The sequence below is a fragment of the Copadichromis virginalis genome, linkage group LG17, assembly GCF_057382275.1.
Source record: "Copadichromis virginalis isolate Kocher_CV1m ecotype Utaka linkage group LG17, C_Virginalis_male_GT1.1, whole genome shotgun sequence".
NCBI lineage: Eukaryota > Metazoa > Chordata > Actinopteri > Cichliformes > Cichlidae > Copadichromis > Copadichromis virginalis.
In genome coordinates, this window is record NC_140634.1 from 24,775,391 (window position 1) to 24,801,428 (window position 26,038).

A 26,038-nucleotide genomic window follows, 5' to 3' on the forward strand; every position below is an offset into this window, starting at 1 on the left:
AGTGGACAATGTTTTTTCTATTTTCTAGGACAGCATATATAAATAATCCTAAAATGCTCTGAAAGACGTCAGTGAGATTGGTTGTCCTTAATCATCAAAGTTCTAACTTTTCTGTGAAAAGATATATACAGTCTTTAACAAACATCTCTTATTTTTAAGCAAGGACCTGCGATCTAATGACCAACCCCTTTAGGGCCTGTTTGCAGCCACTGTGGGCAGACCCACATGGCCTACAGTGGGCCTTGCACCAGAGTAAAATGTGGCACATCTGGGCCCCGGACTGTGGGGCAGTCCATAGTGTGAGCTGACTGTGGGCTGTCCAGACTAAGCAGAGAGGGGCCGTAAAAGGAGGCCCCTACTTTAGGCCCACTGTATATCAACACTCTAGGCTTTGGCTGCCCTAGTGGTGCCCCATCCAGGGCCCACATGTGCCCCATGGTACATTACTGCCACCAACTGGTAGGAAGCGTTGACCAGAATGTTCTTCAAAGATCAACAAAAACAAAACAAAAAAGAGCTACTTAGACCAAAAAGCTACCACAGCAGGTACACACACTAGTTGCCCAAAGAAAATTTTTATGGTGACCCCAAATGGGCCCCACATGGGTTTTCAGTGGGCTACCTACAGTGGGTACCCACACTGAGCCAAAAAGGCAAAATTGCTATGGGCTCCACAATAACAAGCCTAAATAGTGCCCGCATGGGATTTCTGTGAGTAAACCCACTGTGGAATGGTTCACTGAATACTCATTTTGGGCCCTAAAGGGCAAAACAGCTGTAGGCCCTTTGTGGGGTAAGTGTCTGCGTGCCCTGCCCCCACAGCCCCACAGTTCACCCGCAGCTACCCACTGAGAGCTTGAAGTCTCAGTGAAGTCTGAGATTTAGGTGCAGCTGTCTTATATGAGCAGACCTGCATCTGGAATGAAAAGTGAGATAAACAACAATGACAAAAATATGTGTGAAATATGATTTCTGGACATTTGACAAAACCACTTCATGCTGAAGTCACAGAAGGTATGACTTTTCATAAGGCCACCCAAGTGACATTTGATTCCAAGTTGAGTTTCTACAGTGGGAGCAGAGAGAGGCTGAGTGGCTGATGGGAGCTGTGCAGGAAGAAAAGACATATCTGTACTGAGAAAGGTCATCTATTCAACAACACTGAGGAGAATTTCTGTAAGTGCAGAGCCACAGTTTCCAGCCAGAAAATGTAGAACCTGGGCAGCTGCACAAAGGACTCAAAGTGGAATTTCATCTTAACAAAGTGCTACTGATAGAGGCTTTCAAGTTGGCCAAAAGATACAGCCTTGACTCACGGTTCACTGAGACGCTATAGAATTTTGATAGATGTCAATAACTGATATTACCTCAGCAATTTTAGATCTCCATGGTGTTCTGTGGGGATGAACGTAGTTTTAGTAACACCCAGAAAAGTCTAGAAGCTCAGCTTTACTCTCAATCGCTGATCTTTGATCTTTTCTTTTTTTTTTTAAACAAACAATTACAAGTCCTGTTGTAATGCATCTAACCTGTGCATCAACTTTTGTGTTAGACCAATCAAGCTTTAAACAGCTGCATTTCCAAATATAATTCGGACATCGCACTTAGGCTTCCTAGCCTTGTGGCAGATATGCCATCTTCAGGCTTTGAAACTACTTGGCAACCATCTGGTAAAGCCCTAGCCATGTAAGCCTAAAGATTGGTCAATAACCACCTGGCAACCAACCATGACCACAAGCAAGTTTACTCCTCCCCCCCCCCCCCATCTACAATAAGAAGAAATAAATTGAAGGACTGAAAAAACTAACTAAAACTAATTTAAAAAAATGTTTTTTTAAATACTCAAGAATTAGATCAACTCTAGTAATCCACAGCAAAAAAAATCAGCAGATTGTCAGTAAATATTAAGCTCATTTGATAGGTAAGGACTGCCAAGAACAACAGGTGTTGACCTTATCACTGCAGGGAAGCTATAAAATCTGCCAACACATGTATTCTGACTCATCTGAATCAGAGCAGACGCTTACATTTACTCACTTTTGTGTCTTTAAGAAATAAAAACATCTAAGTTTTAAAGCAAATGTTAACTTTTTTTTTCTAAAGTCAACTCCAATAAATCAAGAAATGCAGCATTTAATTAAATGATAATATTATTTGGGTTATGTTTATGTGGACGAGGTTCGACTAGTAATATGACTTGTTAAAAGGTCAGTCTATTTACCCTCTCCAGGTCTTCTATCCTTTTCTCCAGACTTCCAGGTGCTGAAGCTCCTCCATCTCGGCCGTGGCGGTTGTGTCGCTGTCGGCTGTTACCGCCGGTGTCCTCCTCCAACCCCATTTGTGGAAAGCTGTTAGTAACAAACACAATATTGCTGAGCCTGTAAGTTGAATGCATCGAAATATTTTATACTTCACATTATACATGGCCACACTTCAAAAGAAAAGGAAAGTTAGAAAAAGAGTACCATTTGTGCTTGATTTCTACTTTTCAAAGTGTCCAGTAGTGTATTCACACTGAGGCCGTTTGAAGGTATGAATCATACCCACATTGTAAAACTTCAATAGGGATGACACAGCCATCATCAAAAGAGCAGGTGGGGAATACCTTCTGCGTGTTTGCTCTTTCAATTAGGCATGCACTATTAAAGCCCCTCTCCCTTTTTATTCCTTTAATGGAGAAGGCCATCAAGGATGTGCAACTTTGGTATAAAAAGGATTCTGATTAAGAAACAATTTATATATTACAACTTCAAATAGGCTCAGGAATGGCAGTGGCAAGTTGTGCGTCCCTGCTGTTAAGCTGGTGGGGGGGTGGGGGGTTGAAGTTTTGTATGCAGCTCAAACAGAACATTAAACTTATCTCGTTTTCATTTTTTCAGTGCTTAGAGACAGAGTCTGGGGCGGCTGGGAATAGAATATTCATGTGCAGTCAATTTCCTTACTGACCTTAATCCAATAATTATTGAAGTGGAAACTGGGAATGAAATGCTGGCTCTATACCTCATAACTACAACTACTCCCACTCCCCAGTAGCAAGAGACTATGACAGGTTTATATAATCTCCCTGGAAATAAAAAAAACTTAGATTGTAGGATTCAGTGTGTTGTCTGAAGGGGCTGGTTGGCAGATTTCTACAGCTGAAACAGACAGGAAAGCTGCTGGCAAGACACAGGACCAATACCTCCTTTGTACCATCTGTACTCTTTAAGACCCGCCAGATATGAAGTCCGCATGATTAGACAACTTTAACAAGTACTTTTAACTCTGAAATCGTAGAAGCAGCAGTGGAAACTGAGTATAAACTGTTAAATTTGTTTATTTTTCTCCAGTGCTCAGTTTCATGGAATGCCAATATTTAAAAAAAAAAAAAAAAGTAATAGTAACCAGACAAGATCGGCTTTCTTGTTTTTGTTTTTCCTTTTGGCATGTTTAGTACATATCTGAAAGTAATAAGGCTGTAGTCTCAGCACTCACTGGCTGGCAGGTCTAAAAACAGCAGTCTTGAGTTTTCTGCATAAGGATGTCCTCCCAACTTTTCCTACAATGTTCTTGTTTTTGAGTCTAAACATATCAGAATAATTCCACTATGTTTGGTCCAATTGTTTCATAGGTACCAGTGCATCCAGCAACATGATATTGCTGGATGATATTGGGAGATTTCTCAGGATATGAGGCTTTTTAGCATTTTCTTTAAATAGTTCTTGTGCTGGGGCCGGGAGTTGATATAGTTCCATCTAAATGAAAAAAATAAAAAGAGGGTGACACAACATCTGCTACAAGGGTAGCAGATGTTTCTGACTGCAAAGCCTTTCTTGCAAGGGCAACTGCTGACCTGCCTCCATTGCTACCAGGCTGCATTTTGCAGACTGGTGTGAAGTGAAGTCCAGGGAGCAGTTGAACTGATTTCCTCGGGAGATCTCCAAAGTAGCCACGGTGTAAGCAAAAGAGATATGGACCAAATAAACCAAAGTCTACCCTACATAATCCTCTCCCAGTTCACAAAGAAGTCCTTGAGGGTTTTACTTCCTCTAGATAGATCAAAGATTATTTTGGCATGAACTGGAACTGAATAAAGGTACAACAAAAACAGGTCTCATGACATAAATGGCTTAAAATCCTGCTCATACATATAAATTCTTCTTTCCTCTATTGAAGCAGCAGTGCCATTTCTCATACACACGCACAGGCAGTATTTTTGTGTACCTTGACATTTACAGAACAAGCATCTTATTTTCCTTCATTCTCCCAGAGCCAACATTGCAGCGGCCAGCGCTTTTGATCAAGAGGAGTCCTTGAAATGCTCTTGCTGACGCTCGTCTGCAAGATAAAGGTCACTTCATTTGTCTCTCTCATTGTGGCTCTTCAAGGCAACTTTATCAGCGTGAGTGCACACGAGCACACAGGCGCGGATATTGTGCAATTCGTGCCTTTGCTATGATGTCCCGGAAAAAAGATCCACGAGAGTCACACACAATCATCGCAAATACACGGACTCCCCAAGATGCACAGTGGGTGTTGAATCCAAGCCTAAACATCCAAAGCCTCTTCACTAAATATCACACCGTGGCACTTTAGCACCCCACAGGCTGAGGTCTGGGGGAGTTAGAGAGAGAGGCTAAGCCAATCGCACATTCTTGTGAGCCTCAGCAGGTGGGAAGGAGAAAGCACAGACAAGAGCACCAATAACAGCAACAGTCACAGGTATAATAACATCTCCCCACAAACAAAAGTGTCAATGTGTGGAATGAGTCAAAACTTCACTGGAGGCAACAGCACACTGGATTCAGTCGTCTGTTTAATGCTCTCATTACTTTAAAGCAAGACAGTATAAAGCCAGCTTCCATGCAGAGCTGCTTTGAGCTGCTAGTTTACAGATGCAGTCACTCCTCAGTCATCTCAGTGGCTGCTGGGTTTACAGGCAGGCAGAGGCAGCTTGGTTGTGCTTTGGTTTCTAAATCTTCAATCTTTCAGGTCCCCTGCTTATGTAGTTTCATTCTTTTCCCCCCTTTGGAAAGACAGCACTTTAGACAGTGAAGATTTGTCACCACCAGAGTACTGCCCCTCATTCATAACACACAGCACCTGGAGCAGACCTGCCCTGCCAGACAGGATTTTTGTCAGTTTATGAAACACAAGTCAAAAGCATGGTCCCAACTGACCTGAATCATCGTCTTCTGTGGAGATTTTTCCACTGAAAACTCTTAGTGACTGATAGTGTTTTAGTTTTGCAACTCAAAAAAAGTTACTTAGTTTTTCTCTTTTATGCTTAAATGTAAACACATTTCCATTTTTCTTTTAGTTGCACCCAAATAAAATAAAACCCCTGGTGCATTCAGACTGCTCTGTGTTTCTCTCCGACTTCTCAGCAGGTGGGTGCATACCAGAGGGAGGCATTTGTGTCACTCCACAAGTTAATTTTAGCAAACACAGCCTTGACCTGGTGGCTGTTTCTCACATTATTTTCATAGATGTGTGTCAGCTGCAAAAGGGCTCTGATTCAAATTCGGAAGAAGCATCTGGAAGCTCCAAAAACACTGACGAGGAAAGATAATGCTGGTTTTTGGATTTTAGACAGTAAAAGGTAAAATCATTACATTTAAAATGTAGATGCATGGTAGGTTAGAATGCTCTGACGTGCATTTTTTGTTATATTGTTTATCTTAGTAGGCAAATTAATATGATAAATGAGATGCAGCTAATTGGATTGCAAATCAGATTTAAATTTAGTGTCATGTTACTATGAGTTTTTAAAAAGAAAAAACCAAATGGTCTGAGAGGGAAGTAAATCAGAGCGCCACATGTGTTTTTAAATTGTTCATTCAGCCATCTTGTGTTGCCCAGCCCACCTGGTGGGTTATCCGTAGCGGAACAGCTGAGTGTCCAAGTGAGGCTAACCCAGCTGATGAGAGCAGCAGCCATAATTACATGGCCAGATTGAATGTCAGCTGGTGAACCTGACTGTCAGGGTTGGCCACAACCGCTCACTTTAGTTGCAAATAATGAAAAATAAATGCATGGCGGACTCACGCTGAGGGACGTCAACTCTAAATGATACAATTTTCTGTGATGTACTTCATTATCATGGAAAATGAAGGGAAAATGCATCGTTTCAAGAGCCCCTCCCTTAAAAGAATACTAATTTTGATGACCTGTTTAGAAAGAACATCAAAAACCAGTAAGATGAATGAAAACTCAAAGTAGAGCTATTCCCAGGAGGTTTCAGTCCAAACTGAAACTGAAAGAGTTTTTTTAGGCTGTTTGAGAAGGAAAGGTTGAAAGCCATTTATCAAATGCCAAAGCAAACTTGACCAAACAGCACCTCTCATTTTAGAACCAAAACCTTTCAAAGCAAATCATTTACTCTGAGCACTCCCTGCCAGCCACAGCAGGGAAGTGATGGCCCGGACAAAGTGTCCAGGGTCCAGATGGTGTCCTGTCAACCAGAGTTCAAACGCATCATCTTTCTTGAACCATAATAGCAAGACAGTAGCAGCACTGAAGAGCAGGAAAAACAAACAAACAACAACAACAGTGACACATGAGGAAAAAGGCCCTCGGACTATTTCGGAGGAAATCTGCTCTCGTAATTAATTACTCAAACTGCTCTTTCTCATCCTGGCCTTTGGTGCTTCCCTTGACATATCACTAGTGATGTTATGGCAGATAAACTCCACTCTCAGTCGGGGTTAGAAAATATGAGCCTCACCTCTTGTAGCGGCCGCTTCCAGATCTTGGAGTCTCCTGAAACAAACAAACAAAGGAAAGATAAATGCTGCTAGTCCAAAAACTATAACTCAAGAGTTGCTTTAAGAAAAGAAGTTGACTTTTCTACAGTAATAATGATTTCAGAGAGAAACGGCAAGACATCTGGGTGATTTTGGTGTCATCATTATGCTTTGTTCATCTGCCTTTGGGTTGTATTGGTTCACCAAAAGAAAAAAAGGCATCTACAGGATGAGAGAAATTTATCAGGGGTGGCATTTATAGAAAGCCTTTAGGTTGTCTGTGAACCTTTGTGAATTGCAACTGCAGAGCTGATATATAGATAGGCTTTGTTGCATTTAATAGTTCAGGAGGAGCCCCATAGCCCCAAGAGGTGGAAGGCAATCTCATTTTTGGAACATGTAGTTGTATATTTATCTTATTGCTTCAATTATTGTGTGATCTAAAGGTTGTTTAGATCTTTGCAGCAGTGATGCTCCCCATAAAAAACGCTTTTGGTAAAGAAGCGATTCCCTGGAAAAAATGAAGTGTGTGTGAGATGAATACACATCTCCTCTTTCCTAAGGTCCTGTGCAGTGAAGGGTCCCGTATTTGATTGAGGAGCCTTGGCTTTGCTGCAATCTATCAGTCAGAGCTCGGCTTTTGTCTGACTCTCAGCATACAGCAGCCTCTGTGCCTCACTGACAAATCATCCATTACCTGTGGATGAAATCCCTCAACTTATCTCTTCCCTGGATCGATTTACAAAGATAGAAAAGAGTAAGAGGGCAAAATGTAGCAACAATCGGCCTTTAACTAAATAAAAGCACATCTTAGCATGAGGCCTGGTTGAAGTGGCACCTGGAATTAAGAGCAAATTAAAATAGGAGGTTGTCTTTTTGTAGGATTGTGTGTAAGCCAACAGCAGCCACAGCTGCTCCTAAAAGGCCAAGTCTACAGTAGCTGTTTGATCTTCTTCCTTCTTCATTAATAGTTGACTCTAAGGCAGACAGATGCTATTCTACTGCTGTACCTTCTAACTATAATACACAAGCCTCAGAAAACAGTGTTATAGAAAGTTTAGTTTAACTTCATTTTTTATACTTCTGTTTGATCTGAATATGGTCAGAAGACAAATTATCCATCGCTGTTTATGGAGCTATAATCGCCATTATTCTTTACTTCAACTCTGGAAAAACCATTTATTTTTCTGTCAGCCAAGCACACACACACACACACACACACACACACACACACACACACACACACACACACACCTAAATGTAAATGTGAGTTTACACTCTGACTTCCAAACTCTAGATGTCCACAATATGCAACCCTCCTAGAAACAGTTTGATGGTGTCCAACGAATGTTGATTTTAGTAAAGAACATTTGCTTTTCCATTTTCCTAGAAATTCAGCTCATCCAATCCGGCGATGCGGCACGAGTTTCATACATCAGGTCCGCTGGCGTACAAATAAACTCTACACTGTACCAGGGCACATCTGGGTTAGAGAAAAAGCGAGACCATGTGACATCACTCCTGCAGTTTGTTGAAGAGCAGCAAACACACAGGGTAATGCAGTCTCAGGTGTGGCTTTTCAAAACTCGATGCAGGTGACACCCTCTGTAACTTTGTAGTGATTAATGCAAAGCATGCCAAAGCGACACCTTATTGAATGGCCCGAGTAAAGAAAAAATAAAAGAAATTGTGGCAGCTGCCAATGGTATCGCTCAGACTCCTCAGACACACCTATGGCATCAGTTTCAAAATCCTACGTCACCTTGTTATCGCACTCACAAAACTTCAGGAAATGTGACCTCTGACCTCAAGGTTAAGGTCAGTGAGAGTCAAACTCGTCCAAATGTTTTTTAGTAGATACGTCTATGGTATCAATTTAAGGCTCCTACGTGGCCTCCTTCTCAAGTTATCCCATTCACAAGTTTAGGCGTGTACAAGAAGATGAACCCAGGAATGACGACACTTTTAGTGAGACCCTGCGAGCCTTATCAGTATGAATATGAGGTTTGAATTTCATTTTTTGCAGAGAGCTATAGGTTATAAATATATTAAACTGTTTTGCTTGTTGCTTTTTTTTTTTTTAAAATCATTTGCTCTTTTGTCAGAACCTTGCACTGCTTCGCGATCCTGCACCACAGTCTAAGTACTCCAGACAGCTTTAGTCAGTAACACAGAGGGAACAAGTTATTTATTTCTACCAATATTCTTCTTTATGCCTGCTATAGTAGAAAATAAATAAATATCTTCCGTCTTTTTGGTGGATGATCAACAAGTTTGGTAAACATATTCAATTTAAATGTCACCATTAATTATCTGCAAGAATATGAATATTTAATGAGTAATCACAGCAGTGCGGGAGATGATCAGATTAAAATAACAGTACATTACAATAACACGACTCCAGGACCTTTAATACTGTTGGTAAGTTTTACTCTGTGATGTTGGAATAAAGGGTTGCTTTTAAAATTAAACTTTAATCATGTATAGTATTTCTGCACTGATGCAGTATTTGTCTTTGACTTTACCGCAACCACACCGAGCATTGTGAACCACCTGCTTGGGATACGAGTCTGCAAGACAGTGTAAATGTACAACTACTTCACTGCGCACAACACAAGCCTGTGTAACTTTATTTAGAATGTTCAAGCACCAGCGTCAGCTCCTACAACCCACATCGCAACGCTTACCAAGAATACACCGAGACAAACATCTACAGTAGAAATGAGCATTTTATCACTAGAATCGAGCACTCTACTTATTTCTGTGCTTTTGTAACCTGCTCCTTCTCCACAACACTCAACACCAGTTGGAATTTGTGATGAAACGCATTCAAAAGTCTTGGTTTGGACATTTATGAGCTGCTGTGGTCACAGATTTATGTTTTGGCAGCTCATTAAATTCAAAAGAAAAAAGAAAATGAGAACATTTCTCAAGGATCAGCATCTCTGCCCATGAAAAGCTGATCTCTGGCATTCCAGCCAGTCGCCAAACAGCGCAGGGCTCAGTCGGTTTCTCTGCACAAAGCTGATAAAAATCACAATTTTACTTGGGGCATTCAATAAATCTGACAGAGAGAGAGAGGGAGAGAGATGCTCAAATAAGATGCATGATTGGCATTTTAAGGGATCCTGAGTAAACAGCAGCAAGTACTCAATGTGTTGAGATATTTGCAGGTTCTGGCTGCAATTACAAGCTAACATTTTTTATCTTACCGCTCTATTGTTATACTCAAGCTGTTTTGCAGTCCTCTTACACATTTTATTAAGATGCTAACCACACCTGGCTGTCTGGGTCTTTGATGCCAGCTGAAGAAATAGATGTCAAAATGCCAACCTGGAACATAAATTGAAGGCTGGAGATGAAAACAAGGCTAACCTATAAGCAGCGCTGTAAACAGTAGCAGAAAGTCATGTTAACCTCTTGTCCTCCCTTTCAGATTCCTAAAAGACCTTTTCTTACCCCCTAAAGTGCCTGAATTAGAAGTTAAATTTAAGGATCTTTCAAATTTAACTCCCCCATAGTTGTTGCTGGGAGCTTGCCTGTCAGAGATAAGCACTGGTGGTTGGCCCATATAGCCATAATCTTGAACAAACAAAGGTGTGAATGTTATCAAATACTATTTTAGGCTCTACAGTGAATTGCACTTTGCTGCTAACACAGCTCCTGCTGGAAACGCCATGTGACGGGTTGTGAACACTTCCCTGCTGCTCAGACATGATGCTCTGCATCAGCACTGCTTCTTGGTGTTGAAAGGTGATAATGAAAAATGCAAATGTGGTCCTTAAAGAGTGCTGGATGGAGATTGCCGGGGATATGCTTTCTCCAGGTAAAAGAGAGAGAGAGAAAGTGAGAGAGAGCTGAACTTGTCTGCCGTGAACCTGGCTCCTTAATAAAAGCAGAGGATCCAGAGGAATGTTCCACGTGGTTCTGGGCTGCTAGATCACTAGAACAGGTTTCCTTGTAGGACCTGCATACCAGAGGGAGGTAAGCCCTGATAACAAGGAGCACTTGCCTGCACTGGGTCTCTCTGATTATCATACTTATCAGATACATGTGCAGGAGAAGAACCGTGTGGGTCTGAGCTCTAATGCACACACAGTGAACACATCTCAGACTAATTTAAATGCATCATGGGTCCCTTTTATAAACAGAGGCATTGCTGAATTTGAAACATCTGAGCATCTCGAGCAGCAAAGAAATACAGCTTGTTTTGGTTGGAAAATGCTCTGAGACCTGGGAAGGCAGTTAGCAGCAAAACAGCTCTGAACAGAAGGTGAACGGAGCTTCTTTTCAAAGCTTTTTGTCCACATATCTTGAAACAAGCTAAGAGGCCTGGCCTGATGTTGTATATCATCATGGAACTGACACAGAATTTGATCAATGGCGCCCAAGGGGAACGGCACTATTTTTTATTTTTTTTTAAACATGCTCCATCTTTGCAGATGTCTAACTGAGAGCTCTGCTATAAATCTGCTGATCGAATTGTATCCCTCCTGTTGTTTTTCCTCCAAGTCTGACTTCTTCTGAACAAGCTGGCACCGGAGCCCCATGAGAATAGAAATATCAATTTTAGATGAGTGACAGTGAGACATCTAATGGTTAGTTCCTGCATAGCCACATCTGCTCTGAGTTAGAGCTAATACGGAGATGGTGAGATTAGATTCAGCCCATGCATGATCGGGCATATTCTGCTCCAAATTATAAACCGAGGGTCCTCCCCTCTACAAAACTGGATGCGTGGCAAAGAGCTGATTCTACTGAACTCCCTGCTGTTTGTTTACATGTAGAACACTTTATGTAAACAGTCGAATCCTTTTTATTATTATTTTTTTTATTGAGGCCACATCTCAGCAGGTGCTGTCACAGTCTTCCTGTTAGTGTGGTTGTTTGTGTACATATTTCATGCACAAGCCTTTGCTTCGCGTAAATAGCCTCAGACAGTTCCAGCCCAAAACAAAATAAGCCTGCTGATGCATAACAGCCAATCCATCTGGAATGCGTCTCCTCGCTACATGCACACGAGCTGTCACACAGCGGCAGAGCCATTAGATATTCCTATTTATTTTTTATTTCGTTCAAAAGCCGATTATCATGTCAGTCAGATGATTTTCGTACAGGATGTCTGAGTCGTCGGTACACAGCTGGATGCTTTCATATCCTCTCTGCACTCGAGGTTATATTGAAAATCAATGCATGTCCATTAGAAGAGAGTTTGAAATTACATACACTGGAATATGAACTACTGTTCTGGTGAAAGACAGAAGTCAAATTACCAATGTGCCATTATTTATTAAGGCTCTGTTTTTACTCGTTCATTTACATCCTCATTGTACAGAACACCTGCTGGACTCAGACAAAGACCAGACGGCCTCTGCAAGAGCTCACTTCTATTAAATAAACACAGATTCACTTGCCAAGATTAAAAGATTCAGTTTGTAGACATCAACAGTGTCAGGTTCACACTCTCAAGAACCAGACGCCTTCTACACAAACCAGATTCTGAAATTTGATGAATGTGGCTCTTCACTTTGTTGGCCCGAGCTCCACTGTGCTAACGCTAAGCGGTGGCGGGATGTGATGATCCTGTTGCGTTTCCACTCACGTTCAGGACAAAAGCTAATCATTATCAGTTATCTTTTATTTTTGTTTAGTCTATAAAATAGCGCTCTACAAGTATTCACAGGCCAAGATAAAGTCTATACACTGCTATTTTTTCCCTGGACACTCAAAGATATTTAATTTTGCGCAAATGGAAAAGTAAAAAGGTGCACGATTAGGAAGGATTCCAGCCATACTAACCAAAAATCTCACAGATTTAACTTGGCCATGTAAGTCATCCTCTTGGTCAGCGCTGTACCACTTCCTGGGTGGTACACTTTTAACCACTTGAAGTTCAGTGATGTGTGCTGGATCTGCTCCGGTGTTTCAATCCAACGCCTCTAACTTATTTCAGAGGAAAACAAACCGTCAGGGAGGCACAGCTACTGGGAAGAGCTAGTTTTAAGCAAAGACTGTGGTCTAAACTGTTTGTGCCAGTTCTTCCTTCCTCTAGTGTTGCAGGGTGTTAACAGCAGGACTGTGAGCTCTTCTGCTGAAAATTCATTGATTTTCTGGGAGGCCCAGTTCTCATTACAGTGCTCCCTGACCTGAAAGTCAGGCTGGTTTGACACAGAAGATGTTTGTCTCTCTAAAGTCCAAGTGCAACTGGTCTGAACAGGACTTCCAGAGAAAACAGCAGGAGCACAATAAAGAGGGGACTGATTTCCAAAAAAAAGAACTTTCTGATTACACCTTGCATCTCAAGTGTTTAAAAAAAAAAAAGAAGAAAAAAGAAAAGAAAAAGAAAAAAAGAAGTTAATTAGACCACTAAAAAACCCAGACTTATGAGGAACTGTTGCACCAGCTGCTTTGTTTGTTACATTTTGCCTTTAACCTCTTTTTCCATTGATGATGAAACACCATGACACCTTTGTGTTTTGCAGCTTTTTTGCACAAACTAAGCATTCCCCGTGCCTCCCTGAGCTCTGAGTGTCTCCGTTTGGCCGCACTGATGTTACAATATGTAAGATACTCTGCTCAAAGACATAACAAGTGGAAAAAATGCTGGCTGTACTCTGTGGACATCCTGTGCTGAGGCGGATTTGCAAAATAAAAAAACAAAACTCCTTTTTATGTCATGTCACTTCTTACCAGTAAGTAGCCAGTGTCAGGGTCAGCTGTCATCGACTCATTCTGAAACGTGTTGGCCTGAACCAGCTCCTCCTCCTCCCTCCTGTCCTTCTCTCCGCCATCATCATCATCCAGCTCATCCAGGCTCTGTGATAAGGTGATGACAGATGAAATTAGGAAGTGAAGTGGACACAAACTATGTTTACATGCGCCATCTGTGTCAAGGTTGGTAAATTAAAGAAAACTTCATGCACACAGATCTAACATTGGTCCCATTTTACCAAATTTGCATCATATAAACAACTTCCTTGTTGGTTGCATAACCGTATATTGCACGAGGGTTGAGGAATGAGGAATCATTTGTGCATTTGTGTTTTCAACAGGCAGCTTGTCAGCAGCCAAACCTCTTCTCTAAGCCAAGGTATGTTTTTTTTTTTTTTTTTTTTACAGTATACAGATGATAAATATATTGTTTTATCTAAGCATCTTAACAGTGAGAGACAAAAACAACAGCTTCAAGTGTTCACCACACTCTAAATATTCACCCAAGAGAGATGCATGTGAGAACAAATCTCCTATAAAGCCAAATCAGGCCTTAACTTGTCCAAAAACAAAATGCTGAGTGACACACCGCAGGACAGCCTCCTGATGTTGGCCTTGTCGACTCACATTATTTGCTGTGTGTCAGCAAATAAAATGGCATTTACAGGTTTACTTGTTTTTTCTGAAGCAAAATTGGGGACAAACATAAGCAGAGAGTCAATTATTGGTGTCAGCATCAACTGTTAGCCACAGGTGTAGGTAGAGCTGGGCGATAGAACGATAACGATATGTATCGCGATATAACTTTTACTCGATAGAGAAATTAAGCTATCGCGATAGACTTCGCCGCTCTTGTCCTCAAAAAAAAAAAAAAAAAAAAAAAAAAAAAAAAAAAGGTCAGTCAATCCAAATTAAGTAGCGCAGAGCCGAACCAATCACAGCCGCAGCGTCACGTCGCGTGACTTGTTACGTACAGCACAAGTGCCAAGCCGTGTGTTTGTTTGGGAAGCAGCCAGCGGGTAATGGAGCCAGCGGGTAATGGAGGAAATGAGTGTGCCGACTAGAAAAATCAACCGAGCGTGACCGAAGAGAAAACAGATGATGGTTGCAATGCCGGAGAGATTGTCGAACGGAAGAGCCATAGAAGTTCCGTAGTGTGAAGGTATTTCGGCTATTTCAAGTCTGACAAAAAACAGAGTAGCGTGCACTGTAAATTGTGCCGAAAGCAAGTCTGGAAATACAATAAACTGGTGCATGCGTCACACTGTGCGCCACGTTATTGTTTCGGTGAAATGAATTTCTACAATACTGTTACTGTTAATTCTACTCTCTGCAGTGTTTAAATGCTTACATATACACACAGTTACTGTCCCTCCACACATACGACTCGGTTCTGCTTCTGTGCCCCAGCTTTGTTTACTTTTTCCCACCGAGGCTTCTAGACTTCTGATTGGCCAACATTTCTGCACGGTTAGGAATCTAGCGCCACCTGCTGCTTTGGCATGTTCATAGCAGTGTTTTCCTTCATTTCTGCCTTTATGTGTGGACGGGATTATTTTTAAAACGAAAACGGAAAATCTCCGTTTTCAAAAATACCCGTGTACGTGTGGACGTAGCCTCAGTCTCTGACTGGAAGCGCTAATTCGTCATTCGGCTTTTGTCAGACTAAAGTAACTGTTAAAACTGTTTGAAAAGCTCAGCTATACAACAAGGAGAGATTGAGAATTTCCTTTTAGTTCTCAGTTTATTTGATATTGACAAAAGTTAGTTTTGTCTGTTCTTCTGTAAAACAAACTAAGATTTATTTTTAGAATTAATATTTTGTTTCTAAGTGGAATTGACAATTTAGTCTGTTTCGTTTGTTCTATTTTGAAACTTAAACGCTTTAGCGGCTGCCTTTTGTGTAGTTTGCAATATTTGCCTTTATCTATCTGAAAAAGTCTCATGTTCCTTAAATACATCTACCCTGTTGAACTTATTATGGGAAATAAATATTTAAATAAAAACAAGCTGCTGATTATTCCACATTTTACTTGTGAGCAACGGCACATTTAAATCTTACAAATATAGTTATTTGGCTTATATCGTGATAGATATCGTTATCGCCTGAAATGAAAAAAACATATCGTGATATGAAAAAATCTCATATCGCCCAGCTCTAGGTGTAGGTATCAGACCAGAACTTCACAACTGGTGCATCCCTGGTGCATTCACTAGTAGCAGGTGGGCGTCTTTTGTCCTGCCTCTGCTTGTTGCACAACAGAAGCTCCCTCACATTAATCCAGTAGTTTGAAGTGAACCATTTCCAGCTGTGTGCAGCATGTGCAAACTGAAAAGTTCAGAAAATGACTGACCTAATTATCACAATAATGTCAAGAATTCCTCTGTGAAAAAGGCTTTGGGACAGATTCTGTCTGACTTTTTATTATTTTGTATAAAAATATGCTCAGCTTGTTACTTTTTATACAATCTGCTTCTATGAATTCTTTATTCTCATCTGAAACTTTGTTTACTCTTCAAGATAAGTGTACAATCAAACCAACCCCACCCTCCAGTGCTTAACGGGTTGCTAGAGTCAGTCCCCCAGACAAATCCAACAGTAACTTCCTCATTTTATTGCATTTGAGTGCACTGACAGATGCGTGGTGACAAGCAAGGTCATTCCCACAGTAACAGCAATATTGACCTCTGGCTCAACACAACCAGGGTCTCCTCTTAATCCTCTTCAGACATGGTCACATTCACTTCCAGGAATCCCCCAGGAGCTACAGCTCAAACACTACCCTAATGCCAGATGGACTCTAGTACGGCAACAGGAAAACAGTCTGCACTCGACCTTTCACCTCTTGAGGACAAGTCAGGGGGGATTTTTGACCACTGGAATGTCCCTTGAAAACACAATAAAAGACACAATATAAACATACGGAGTGCAAACATCCCTTTGACAGAGGCTAGCAGCTTTCATAATCAAAGCAGAGAGCTTTCGAATAGTCTCGGAAAACCAACTTTACTTCTGATAATCTTAATTTTTTATCTTAAAATATCTGCACAGCCCAAACTTCACACTGAGATGGAGTACGACAGAGTTACTGGGTTCATCTGTCAGGAGCGGCGGAGATGCATTGCACAAACACATCTCAACACTGACGGCCCGATCGTGACACGAGACAGAACGGGGGACAAACTCCCAGAGGGGACAATGCAAACCAGGCTTTCCTGTTTTACACCGCAGGGTGAACAAAAGATGGCTGCCCAGCAGACCCTTCATCGGTAAAAATAGCCTTACAAGGTTAAAGAGGAATGCAGTCATTTGCAAGGCTTTTCCTGCCAAACTGTTTATCAGTTGTCCTTGGGGGAAATGCCAGTTCCTTTTGAGTCTCACTCAGAGCTTAATGCTAGCACTCTCCTCCACCTCACCGGTGCTCTCATCATCTCCCACACAGACACCTATGGAGGTATCCCACGATGGGGCATAATTAGGAGATTAAGAGCAATGATATATGGAAAATGCCATAAAACAGAGTTCTGTCTGTGTCAACGCAGAGTGGATTGCGCAATGACTAACCACTCTGCTATGCACAAACTTTCCTAAAATGTGGAGTTGGGAATCTCAAAGTTTGTTTTGGAAAGAGATGGAGCCCACTTTGCTCTCTAGTATTCCAAATTGCTGTGCTTCTTTTTATTTCAGCTAAAGGAAAAGGGTATCTGTGCGAGTCCATATAAGGGGTGTTTCTGCTCCTGACATCATCATAGTGTTTATTTTTCTGGCCAGTTTCTTACCTTGGGCCAGCTGGGCAAAGCACTGAAAGTGCTGAAGGATGAGCGTCCAGGGCATTGACTGAATGCCTTGAGCAATGTATTTGCATTTCAACATTACACATAATTTCTTCAGCCCAAATAGTGTCACAGAAGTAATGCAATGTTCTGTAGCACCACTGTAGGGGCCTCGAGAGTCCCCCTCTGAAACGCATCACTCTCCACAAGTTTGTACATACAAGGACACACTTATAGCAGCCACTGTTGGCCTATTCTTTGCATATTTTAAAAACACTTTATATTTCTCTGTATACAAATGATATAATCTGGCGTGCATTTACCATTTTGCAGACAATTTTGTGCACACTTCACTGAGGCTAAAGTTCATTTATAACATAATCTAAATAAGTTAAGAAGTTAAGAAGTGAAGAGCAAAGACACGTGTCCTCCCCCAAACAGTTTTGGAGAGTCGAGTGAATGCTGCCCAGCTGGGACCGATTATCTGCGGGAGAAGCACTTTTTACACAATACTAAACCCTAATTAAGATTAATTAAAAATACACTGAATGTTCTAAGATCATTAAATGTTGAGCCAAAATTTAAATGTACCAAAAGTCAAGGCACATACAGTAAACAGAGGTATCAGTTTGTGTACTGATGATATTAAAAAGATCATTACAAACTTCAGTGTTAGAGGACATCTCTCCAGAATCCTCTCTGCTTCCTGTTTACAACAGGACCAAGTGTCAGGGCGTGTTTACTTAAGAAAAGCACATATCCTGCTCCGCTTCAGCCTCCAGGCCTCTGACCGTCACTCTCCACATGAAGAATAAAAGAAGCTACATCTGGAGCAGAGCTTCACGGTCTACTGGAATGTGTGTTGTGGTTGGAAAGTTTCTCCGCAGGGAGGAAAATGATCACTCATCTATTCTGAAACTCCATCTCTGGCAGCAACAATGCAAAGGCTACAGTCTTTGTCTGCAGAACAGCAGGCTGTGTGCTTTACTTCCCTGCTCTTTAGCTTTTAAATGTTGGTCAAAGGGATGCTGTGTGATGGGAGAGGTGATGGGTTCCCAAACTAAAGTGGCTACTTTCAAATCTACTTAAGACATATTAAGATAAATGTCTTATTTTAAAATGCACAAAAAATAAAGCCTCAAACTGAGATCATTTTAGTTGGTTGAACACATGATTCAAGTTTCAAACCAAGTGTCCACAAAAAGCTGCTCAGCAACAGCTCAGCAGAGGTAGCTACAGCTGCAGTGACTTCCATGGCAAACAATCTGTACAAACTCACAATCTGTATTCAAGGGAGAAATGTGTACAGTGTGTCACTCGTCCCGTCTTCCTCCCCTTAGCCCCCCATGGCTGTTCTTCCCTGAGCCTGGTTCTGCTGGAGGTTTCATCCTGTTAAAAGGGAGTTCTCCCTTCCCACTGTCGCAAACTTCATAAAGGGGGTTGTTTGATTGTTGGGGGTTCTCTGTAGCATTGTAGGGTCTTTATTTTACAATAAAAAACACCTTGAGACAAAGATAACCCAAGAAAATTTTTAAAAAAAGCAGTTTTTAAATGATGATTTCATTGATTGAGGAAAAAAAGATAGATATGTGGATTAGTCAAATTCCTGACCTGAATCCAATTGAGATGCTGTGGCATGACCTTAAAAGGGTGGTTCATGCTCGAAAACCTTCCAATGTGGCTGAATTACAACAGGTCTACAAAGATGAGTGAACCACAATTTCTCCACAGTGCCGTAATGAGACTTTTTGCGAGTTATCACAAACACTTGATTGGAGTTGTTGCTGCTAAAAGGGTGGACCAACCAGTTATCAGGTTTGGGTTCAATCACTAGTCCACAAAGGGCAATGTTGGTTTGGATTTTTTCCCCTTTAGTAATAAACACCTTCAATAAGAAACTTCACTTTCTGTTTTTACTTATCTTTGTCTAATATTTAAATTAGTTTGATCTGAAACAAACTGTTCATCCAGACGTAGCACAAAACGCTACGTCCGGATGAACAGAATCAACTTTTGGAGACTGCACCACAAAATGTCTGAGCTGCAGGAGGGCCTGGATAGGAGGGTCCCAGGATGACCCCTTTACACGTTTTGGCTTCACTGCATGTTCACCTTTTAACCGTTTTGTTTTGGCACGAGATAGCCTGTCCCTTTTACTTCCACTTTCTCATACTCTGTGCAGATCCAGTCTAAACATACATTCTGTCAAACTGCCAACAGCTCGACCACTTAGTCCTCAGATTTACCTCCAAACAAGCAAAGGGCAGCTCCAACAAAGGCACGCTCGTATACAGCAGACTTAATGACTTCTGTGTATTAATCACCTGCCACTCGCCACAGCACAGTGACTTCATTAAGATGATCTATTAGGGAAGAGGTAAACTGGCACACCGATGCCCACTGTCTTTTAATCAAGACTGCCAGTCAAGCTCAGGTAACGGGCACAGACAGGCACAGCACTGCGCTGCGCTCAGGTATGGCAGAGATCAAAGAGAGGACATCTGCCCCGGAGCTGCAGGCTGATTAATGTGACACCACCGACTTGCCAAGGTCGCCGTTAGGTGCGGCAGAGGTATGCCAACTCTGAGCAAGAGTGAGACATCATTTGACATCCCCCCCAAAATACGACTGGATCATCGCCAGGAAAAATATTACATTTAATTCTCCAAAGAAAATATTTTCTATTGCTGCCTGTGGCCTCCAACCAAAAAAATAATGTTTTCTTTAATCAGCTACTGGTATGTCTGAAAAAAGGCTGAGAAGTAGAAGACACTAGATAACCAATGTGGGGGTTTTAGTGTGAAAACAGGGTGAATGTGTGCGTCCAGAACTCAAGCAACTGAAGCTTGAATATGTCCAAGATCAAATGAATCATGATTTTGGTTTCTTAAGTATTTGCTGAGTTGTTATTAGGGTTATGATCTGATATCCTTTTGTTTCTTACGTCTATTGTGTTTACTACTTTCTGCCCATACCAATTGTCTCACTCATGTCCAAGTAGCCAATCAGCTTCCAGTGTACCACCACAAGTGGCCAGATCACCTTTGCTCTTCCAGAATCTTACCTTTCCATCCATCGCCTATGTTCCTTGATTTTATTTTTTCCTTGTATTTTCTTGTGTATTAAGTCTTGTTTATTTTTCAGATTTTTGCTGCTCTCCTGGTTTCTTTTGGTGGATTGCATTTGGGTGCTCTGCTTCTGTGGTTTGTTATATTTCCACATGCCGACACATAACCAACATTTATACAGAGGAAAGGACATAAAAGGCACATAAAAGCACCACTTCTCAAAACACTAAAGCTGTATATTTTAAAAAAGGTCTACCACCACTTCATTTATGATTTATCACAGTTCACAAACCCAGTCCCGCTATATCTATCCTTTCCAAAATCAGATGCCTTTGCATTTGGTTCAAGTCTCAAAACTGTACAAGAGGGCCTTTTTTTTAAAGATAGGGTTGTTTAGGGACAGAGTCGAGTCAAACAGCGTACATGACTTTCCCAAGAATCAAAAGCTTTCATTGGCCTCAAAGCCCCGGGCTGCTTTCTTTAAAACAGTTTGTTTATCGAGCAAAATCTTTCACTCTTCAGCTTTGAATTCTGAGTCTTGACCCTCATTTTCACTCCAAGTGAGAATATAATATTTTAATCAGCACTTCGCCAGACCTCAAAATGAGTTCCCTCTACACGGGGGGTTCTGGAGAGGAAGACGAAAGAAAGAGAGAGAAAAAATACTTTCTGCAAACAAACAGGGGCACGGCTGTTATTACGGAGAGAGAGAGAGCAGCATCAGCTTCCTCGGGATGCGTTAGCCTGGGATGAAGGCCTGAGGGCAGGCCAGTTGGGCTCAGCAGGTCTGGGCAAAGATCTCTGACAGTCTGCAAAAGCTTTAATACATGTGTGGGAAACAACTCTATTCATGCTTTTAAGTTTGCCAAACTTGTTGTTCTCCTGTCTATAACCTCCACAGTAGGTTGGAACAGAGCACCAACTTCGACCGGGCTTGTAAACAGACTGGCCGCGTGTCCGTTTTAAGTATGCGCTGGCAGGGTTGAGAGGATAGAGGAATATTTACAGTTTTGGGGAGGAGGGTCACTGTTTAAATGGCACGTTAAACTCCAACACCGCAGACCTCCACCAACAACCACATGGCCCCTGCTCAGCCCTCGGCTCAGTGATGTGGTACTCAGTGAGAAGTCTGAAACCAGAGACAACACGATTGCAGAGATGTCCGTGTCTCCATGCATGTGGTAGACATGCAGAGAGAAGCCACAAAGTCAAATTGGATACATTTGCATAAATATTTAAAATGTTAGTCCCAAAGAATTGTATTGCAGAGTCTGGTTCTAATTTTCATTAATCTTGAGCCCTGATATTATTATTGGCCCTAAAAATAGCATCAGTTAGACTAAAACCAGGTTTATTATGGGGAGTTAAAAGTTTTCATATATAGAGTTCACCTGTTCACATCAGTTCCCCAAAGGAATTGTATTTTTTTTCCATCCTTGGTGGGCAACACAAAACCATGGAACTGTACAACTGAGAGAACAAATAATTGGAGTTTATCAAACAGAAGACTACTGCTGTGCAACTGCTGTTACAGAGCGAGTTACAGTGGACCCCGCCGGACTAGACTGGACTGGAGGCACGTAAAAGAGTGTTAGACAATCTAATCATGTGCTCGGCCACTAACAGTAACAGCAGCCAAAGAGAGAACTGCTTTTACCAAAGTAAGCAATTACTGGTAATTTACAGCAAAATTAATGAGGAAGCAGTACAATTTTTTACTTCCCTAAAACCTCGCACTCTATTAAAAAAAGGAAAAAAGTGAAGCTAAATCCCATCATGACAATAAGTTTGCATCTGAATTTACAATTTTCTGTAGAATCTCTTGGAAAAAAAACAAAAAAAAAAAAAACAGATTCCTGGTCCAAATCTATTTGGATTCACATTTTTTCCTTAGTTATGTTCATGACTAGTCCACCAGACAATTAAACATTATCCCATTTGCTATTTGACACCCCAAAATACTAGTTTGTTACACTACTTATTACCATTTGAAACAATAGACAGCGCCAGTTAACTGCTGGTTCTAGGCTGTTACGTCAGCGCTGTAGCCCCGTCACGACAGCTGCACTAACAAGCTCAGTTCTGCAGTACTCTGGTGCACAAAGTAAAAGGTTTAAGGCTTTAAGGTTTATAATCACTCGGCTGGAACGATGTCTAACTGCTTTCTGATGGAAAAGAAGGCTGCTGGTGCTAACGCTGATCATTTCAGCCCCAGTCTGTAAAGCTGATATAGTGTGTGTGCATGTTACGCACAGTGCCACATGTTTTAGTAAGACATTTTTCCCCATTACATTACATAAGTAACAACCTATCGTAATGCACGATGCCTTCAAAGGCAGCTCTTCAACGTGGATTGAGAGAAGCACATGGGAGGTCAAGGGAAGACTACAGATAACTTGTTTTCCCCTGGTTTAAGTAGTCTTACTCGACTCTCACGCTGCATCTCTGACCCTCAGCTGACCATAAAATGTTTGCGACAGTAACCCCTCTGCATGCAAAACTCGGAAGGCTTTAACAGTAGCTGCACAGCAGATTAGCCGTATTTTATCAACATGAGCCTCCTCAGCTGAATATCAGTCCAGCTGACTCACTGCATCAATGAGAAAAACAGACGTGTTTCACCTGTCAAACTCTGGCACAAAACAGTTATTATCAATTCAGATCCAGCTGTGGGTGAGTTCTAAACTGCTCATTCTAAGCATGACATCAAGGTGAAATTAGGAGTTATATGAAGCAAGTGACATTCTGTGTCAATGGAATACAAATTGTATGACAGGCTGTGCAAAACTATTTGGTCTTGCTAATGGCTGACATTAACCAGTCTTGTCAAATGCCATGAAATTGTGTAATTACAGTTGTTCTTTGGATCCATTGATCCAAAGTTGAATTTTGTTTACATTTGATTAGATTTGCTCAATTAGAGAAAATTAAAAATTCTCACTCCTGTATCAATCATATTCTAAAGCACCTAATCCACTTCATGCGTCCATGCTACATGCATTTATTATTTTTGTTTGTTTTTATTATTATTCTGAAACCTAACCAATACCTGTTCTTTGTTTCTTCCCAGGCATAAACATTGTTATCTCAGGAAACTAGAGCGCAGACAGGCCCTCTGCCTCATTAACAACGCTGACCCGGATCAGAGGGAAGGAGATGCCTCTTAAAGTAAGAGCACCTTCAGCAAATCAGCTCTTTTGGTTTTCTCTAGTATCACACATATTGATGATCCACATCTCAGCTCAGAAGTCAACAGAGGTCGTTTAAAACATGCTATATGTAAACTCTGCCCTCTTCTGCACATGATTGAGGTGGATGATCTGCTGTGGTGACCCCTAAAGGAAGGCGCTGAAAGAAGTGCACTTTTTGAGCTTTAATCAAGGTTACAGTCTTTCTGCTAGGTTAACTGCTCTGTGGGAGTGGATGGTGTACAGTGGAAACACCAACCCTGATGAAAAACCTGCAGCAGGCTGAATGCTATACTTTCCACAATCAAATACATGAGGGTCTATTCATTTAGTCAAAGGTGAACACACAAACATGCGGATGTCTGTGCATCTTCCAATACACTCGAACGCCCCACAGTTATGCACATGGCCTTCAGGCAGACAGACTGTGCTTGAAAATGCTGATATGAAGGACAAACACTGCATGGTATCCAGACTATAATCAGAACCTCTGCTCAGGAGCCAGGTCAGCAGTATGTGTGTGTTCAACTGGTTCTCTTTGCAGTTATTTAGGCCAGCATATGCAGAGATTGTTGCCCCCTTTCCATCAATGTGGTGCCAATGACTAGTTACCCTAACTACACAAAGAACATCACAAAATTGCTAGGTCGAAGTCGGAACCGCAAAGATTTCACCAGTGACTAGAAGATGGAGCCCTCAGCTTTCATCCATCATGACTTTCTTCCACAATATTTCCCAAACATCTGCTATTAATGTTAAGTAATGATCAGTACTCAAACCTGATTAAATGTCAGCTGGTTTTCAAAAGCAGACCTTTCTCAGGACCAGCACCACATTAGAGGAAAAGTATAAAGACTGGATTCTCGCAGTACGCCAAAATAAAATAGCGGTACATAAATTAGGTATTCATCATTCATTTTCGCTGTGGTCTTCTTGAATAACGAGGTGGCTCTTTTCCATTCTTTGCAAATATCTCCACATTAAACATGCGTCATAGCAGGTCTCATATGTTAGCAAAATTGTGCTGACTTGCTCTGTAGTTTAGCCGTAAAGTGGTTTTTATTTCATCTAGTCACCGAAAGCTAAATCTTTAATTATGTAATCCATCACAGTGAACTTGTAGCCTACATTCACTTTGTCAGAGTAGGGACTTTTTAAAGTGATCTGCAGTTAAACTGCATTACCAAGCCGGCAAGAGAAAAATGAAAACACATAACGTAGTGTACTGAATGATGCAGCTCAAACAAATTTTAAGTGTCTCAAATGAATCTATCGTAGTGTACAGCAGTGATGCAACTGTCAAACTGGTCTTAAGAGCCAGTTCATCTAAAGCTTTAAGTCTACAATGTTTAATGAAATAAGCACTTTTATTTAGAACCCGCAGACTAACAAATACTCAGCCATCCTGACAAGCCCATACAGACACTCATCCTCCCAATACATGATTTTGAGTAATAACTGCTTTTCTTGAAGTGCAGTAAGATAGTTTAAACATCTGCATGTCCCAACCGCAGACTGAGATGCTTGTTACAAAAGCCAGATAGAGACGGCGGGGGCAGGCTGGTGGTGAGGGCTGCTACAGCGTTTATCCCAGCAGCCTCTCCTGAGTCCCGTTTCCCAGTAATGAATCCCGTTCCTGCAGGCCAGCAGTAATAATGGGGTACCTTCTGCTCGAAGTGCCGAAACAGCGGGGGGAAGTGATCCTGTGTTTTGTCTAACCCCTAATCTTGTTTTCGCCCCAGTGCTGGCATCCGTGGGCCTTCCTTCCTGTCCTGAATTTTTTTTTTTTTTTTTTTGAAATTTCACAGCAAACTTGTACCAAGCTGAATCATGATAATTGTGTTCCAACACGTTCACCGTTTATAGTTGAGCAGAACCTCAGCGTTACCCTGTTGTTTTCCATCTTACGTCCCGTTGTCCAAATACAAGCGGGATCTGGAAAACCACACAAGCTGCTGAAAAACATACAAAGGAAGAAGAGAGGAGCCAGAGGACAAGAGAGCACTGAGACAGCATCAAACATCCTGCAGCTTTCTGATTGCGCAGTTAAGCCTTTTACCCAACAAGCTGGATTTTGTTCTTCCACAGCCTGTGGATTTTTAGTTTCTCTTTAAATATTACAACAGAACAGGATAACGTGCTCACCAGAGGCTGCGACTTCTCTGGATTAGTTACAGCCAGGGCCTCTGTTGCATGCTGATTTTAAGGGGACCCATTACAGTGACTGCAAGCTCTATGCTTTTCTTCTTGGATCTAGTAGAGTAGCTTTGCATGATTGGCAGTTCAGCATTATCCTCATTTAGTTCATACTTGGTGATGGTGCAGACCCTCAGTTCATCCTGTGGACTCTTTACAATATAAATCACATTAAGGCTTCTGTTGTTTTGATTAGGAGCTGTATAAATAAAATCGAACTGAACTTTGCAAACAAAAGATTCTACCAGCAGGTGGGCGGGGCTTAGCCCACCTGCTAGCCCTCAGGCATTTCTTGCACATACACTAAGCTCATTATTTGATAGTATAAATAGAAAAAAAATGTGCAAGAGTATATATGAAAGCATAAAAGTCCATT

At 41.5% G+C, this 26,038-nt stretch overlaps 1 protein-coding gene across 3 annotated transcripts in view; it reads right to left on the reverse strand.

Annotated features, from left to right (window-relative positions):
• pawr (PRKC, apoptosis, WT1, regulator) overlaps window positions 1–26,038 on the reverse strand; it is a 79,508-nt gene that overhangs the window by 9,264 nt on the left and 44,206 nt on the right. For all 3 annotated transcript variants that reach the window (XM_085437265.1, XM_085437264.1, XM_085437263.1), the window contains exons 4-6: window positions 13,416–13,541; window positions 6,707–6,741; window positions 2,222–2,348 (exon numbers count right to left, since the gene is read on the reverse strand). In XM_085437265.1, coding sequence (XP_085293391.1) covers window positions 2,222–2,348; window positions 6,707–6,741; window positions 13,416–13,541 — 288 coding nt within the window. The remainder of the gene's footprint in view (window positions 1–2,221; window positions 2,349–6,706; window positions 6,742–13,415; window positions 13,542–26,038) is intronic.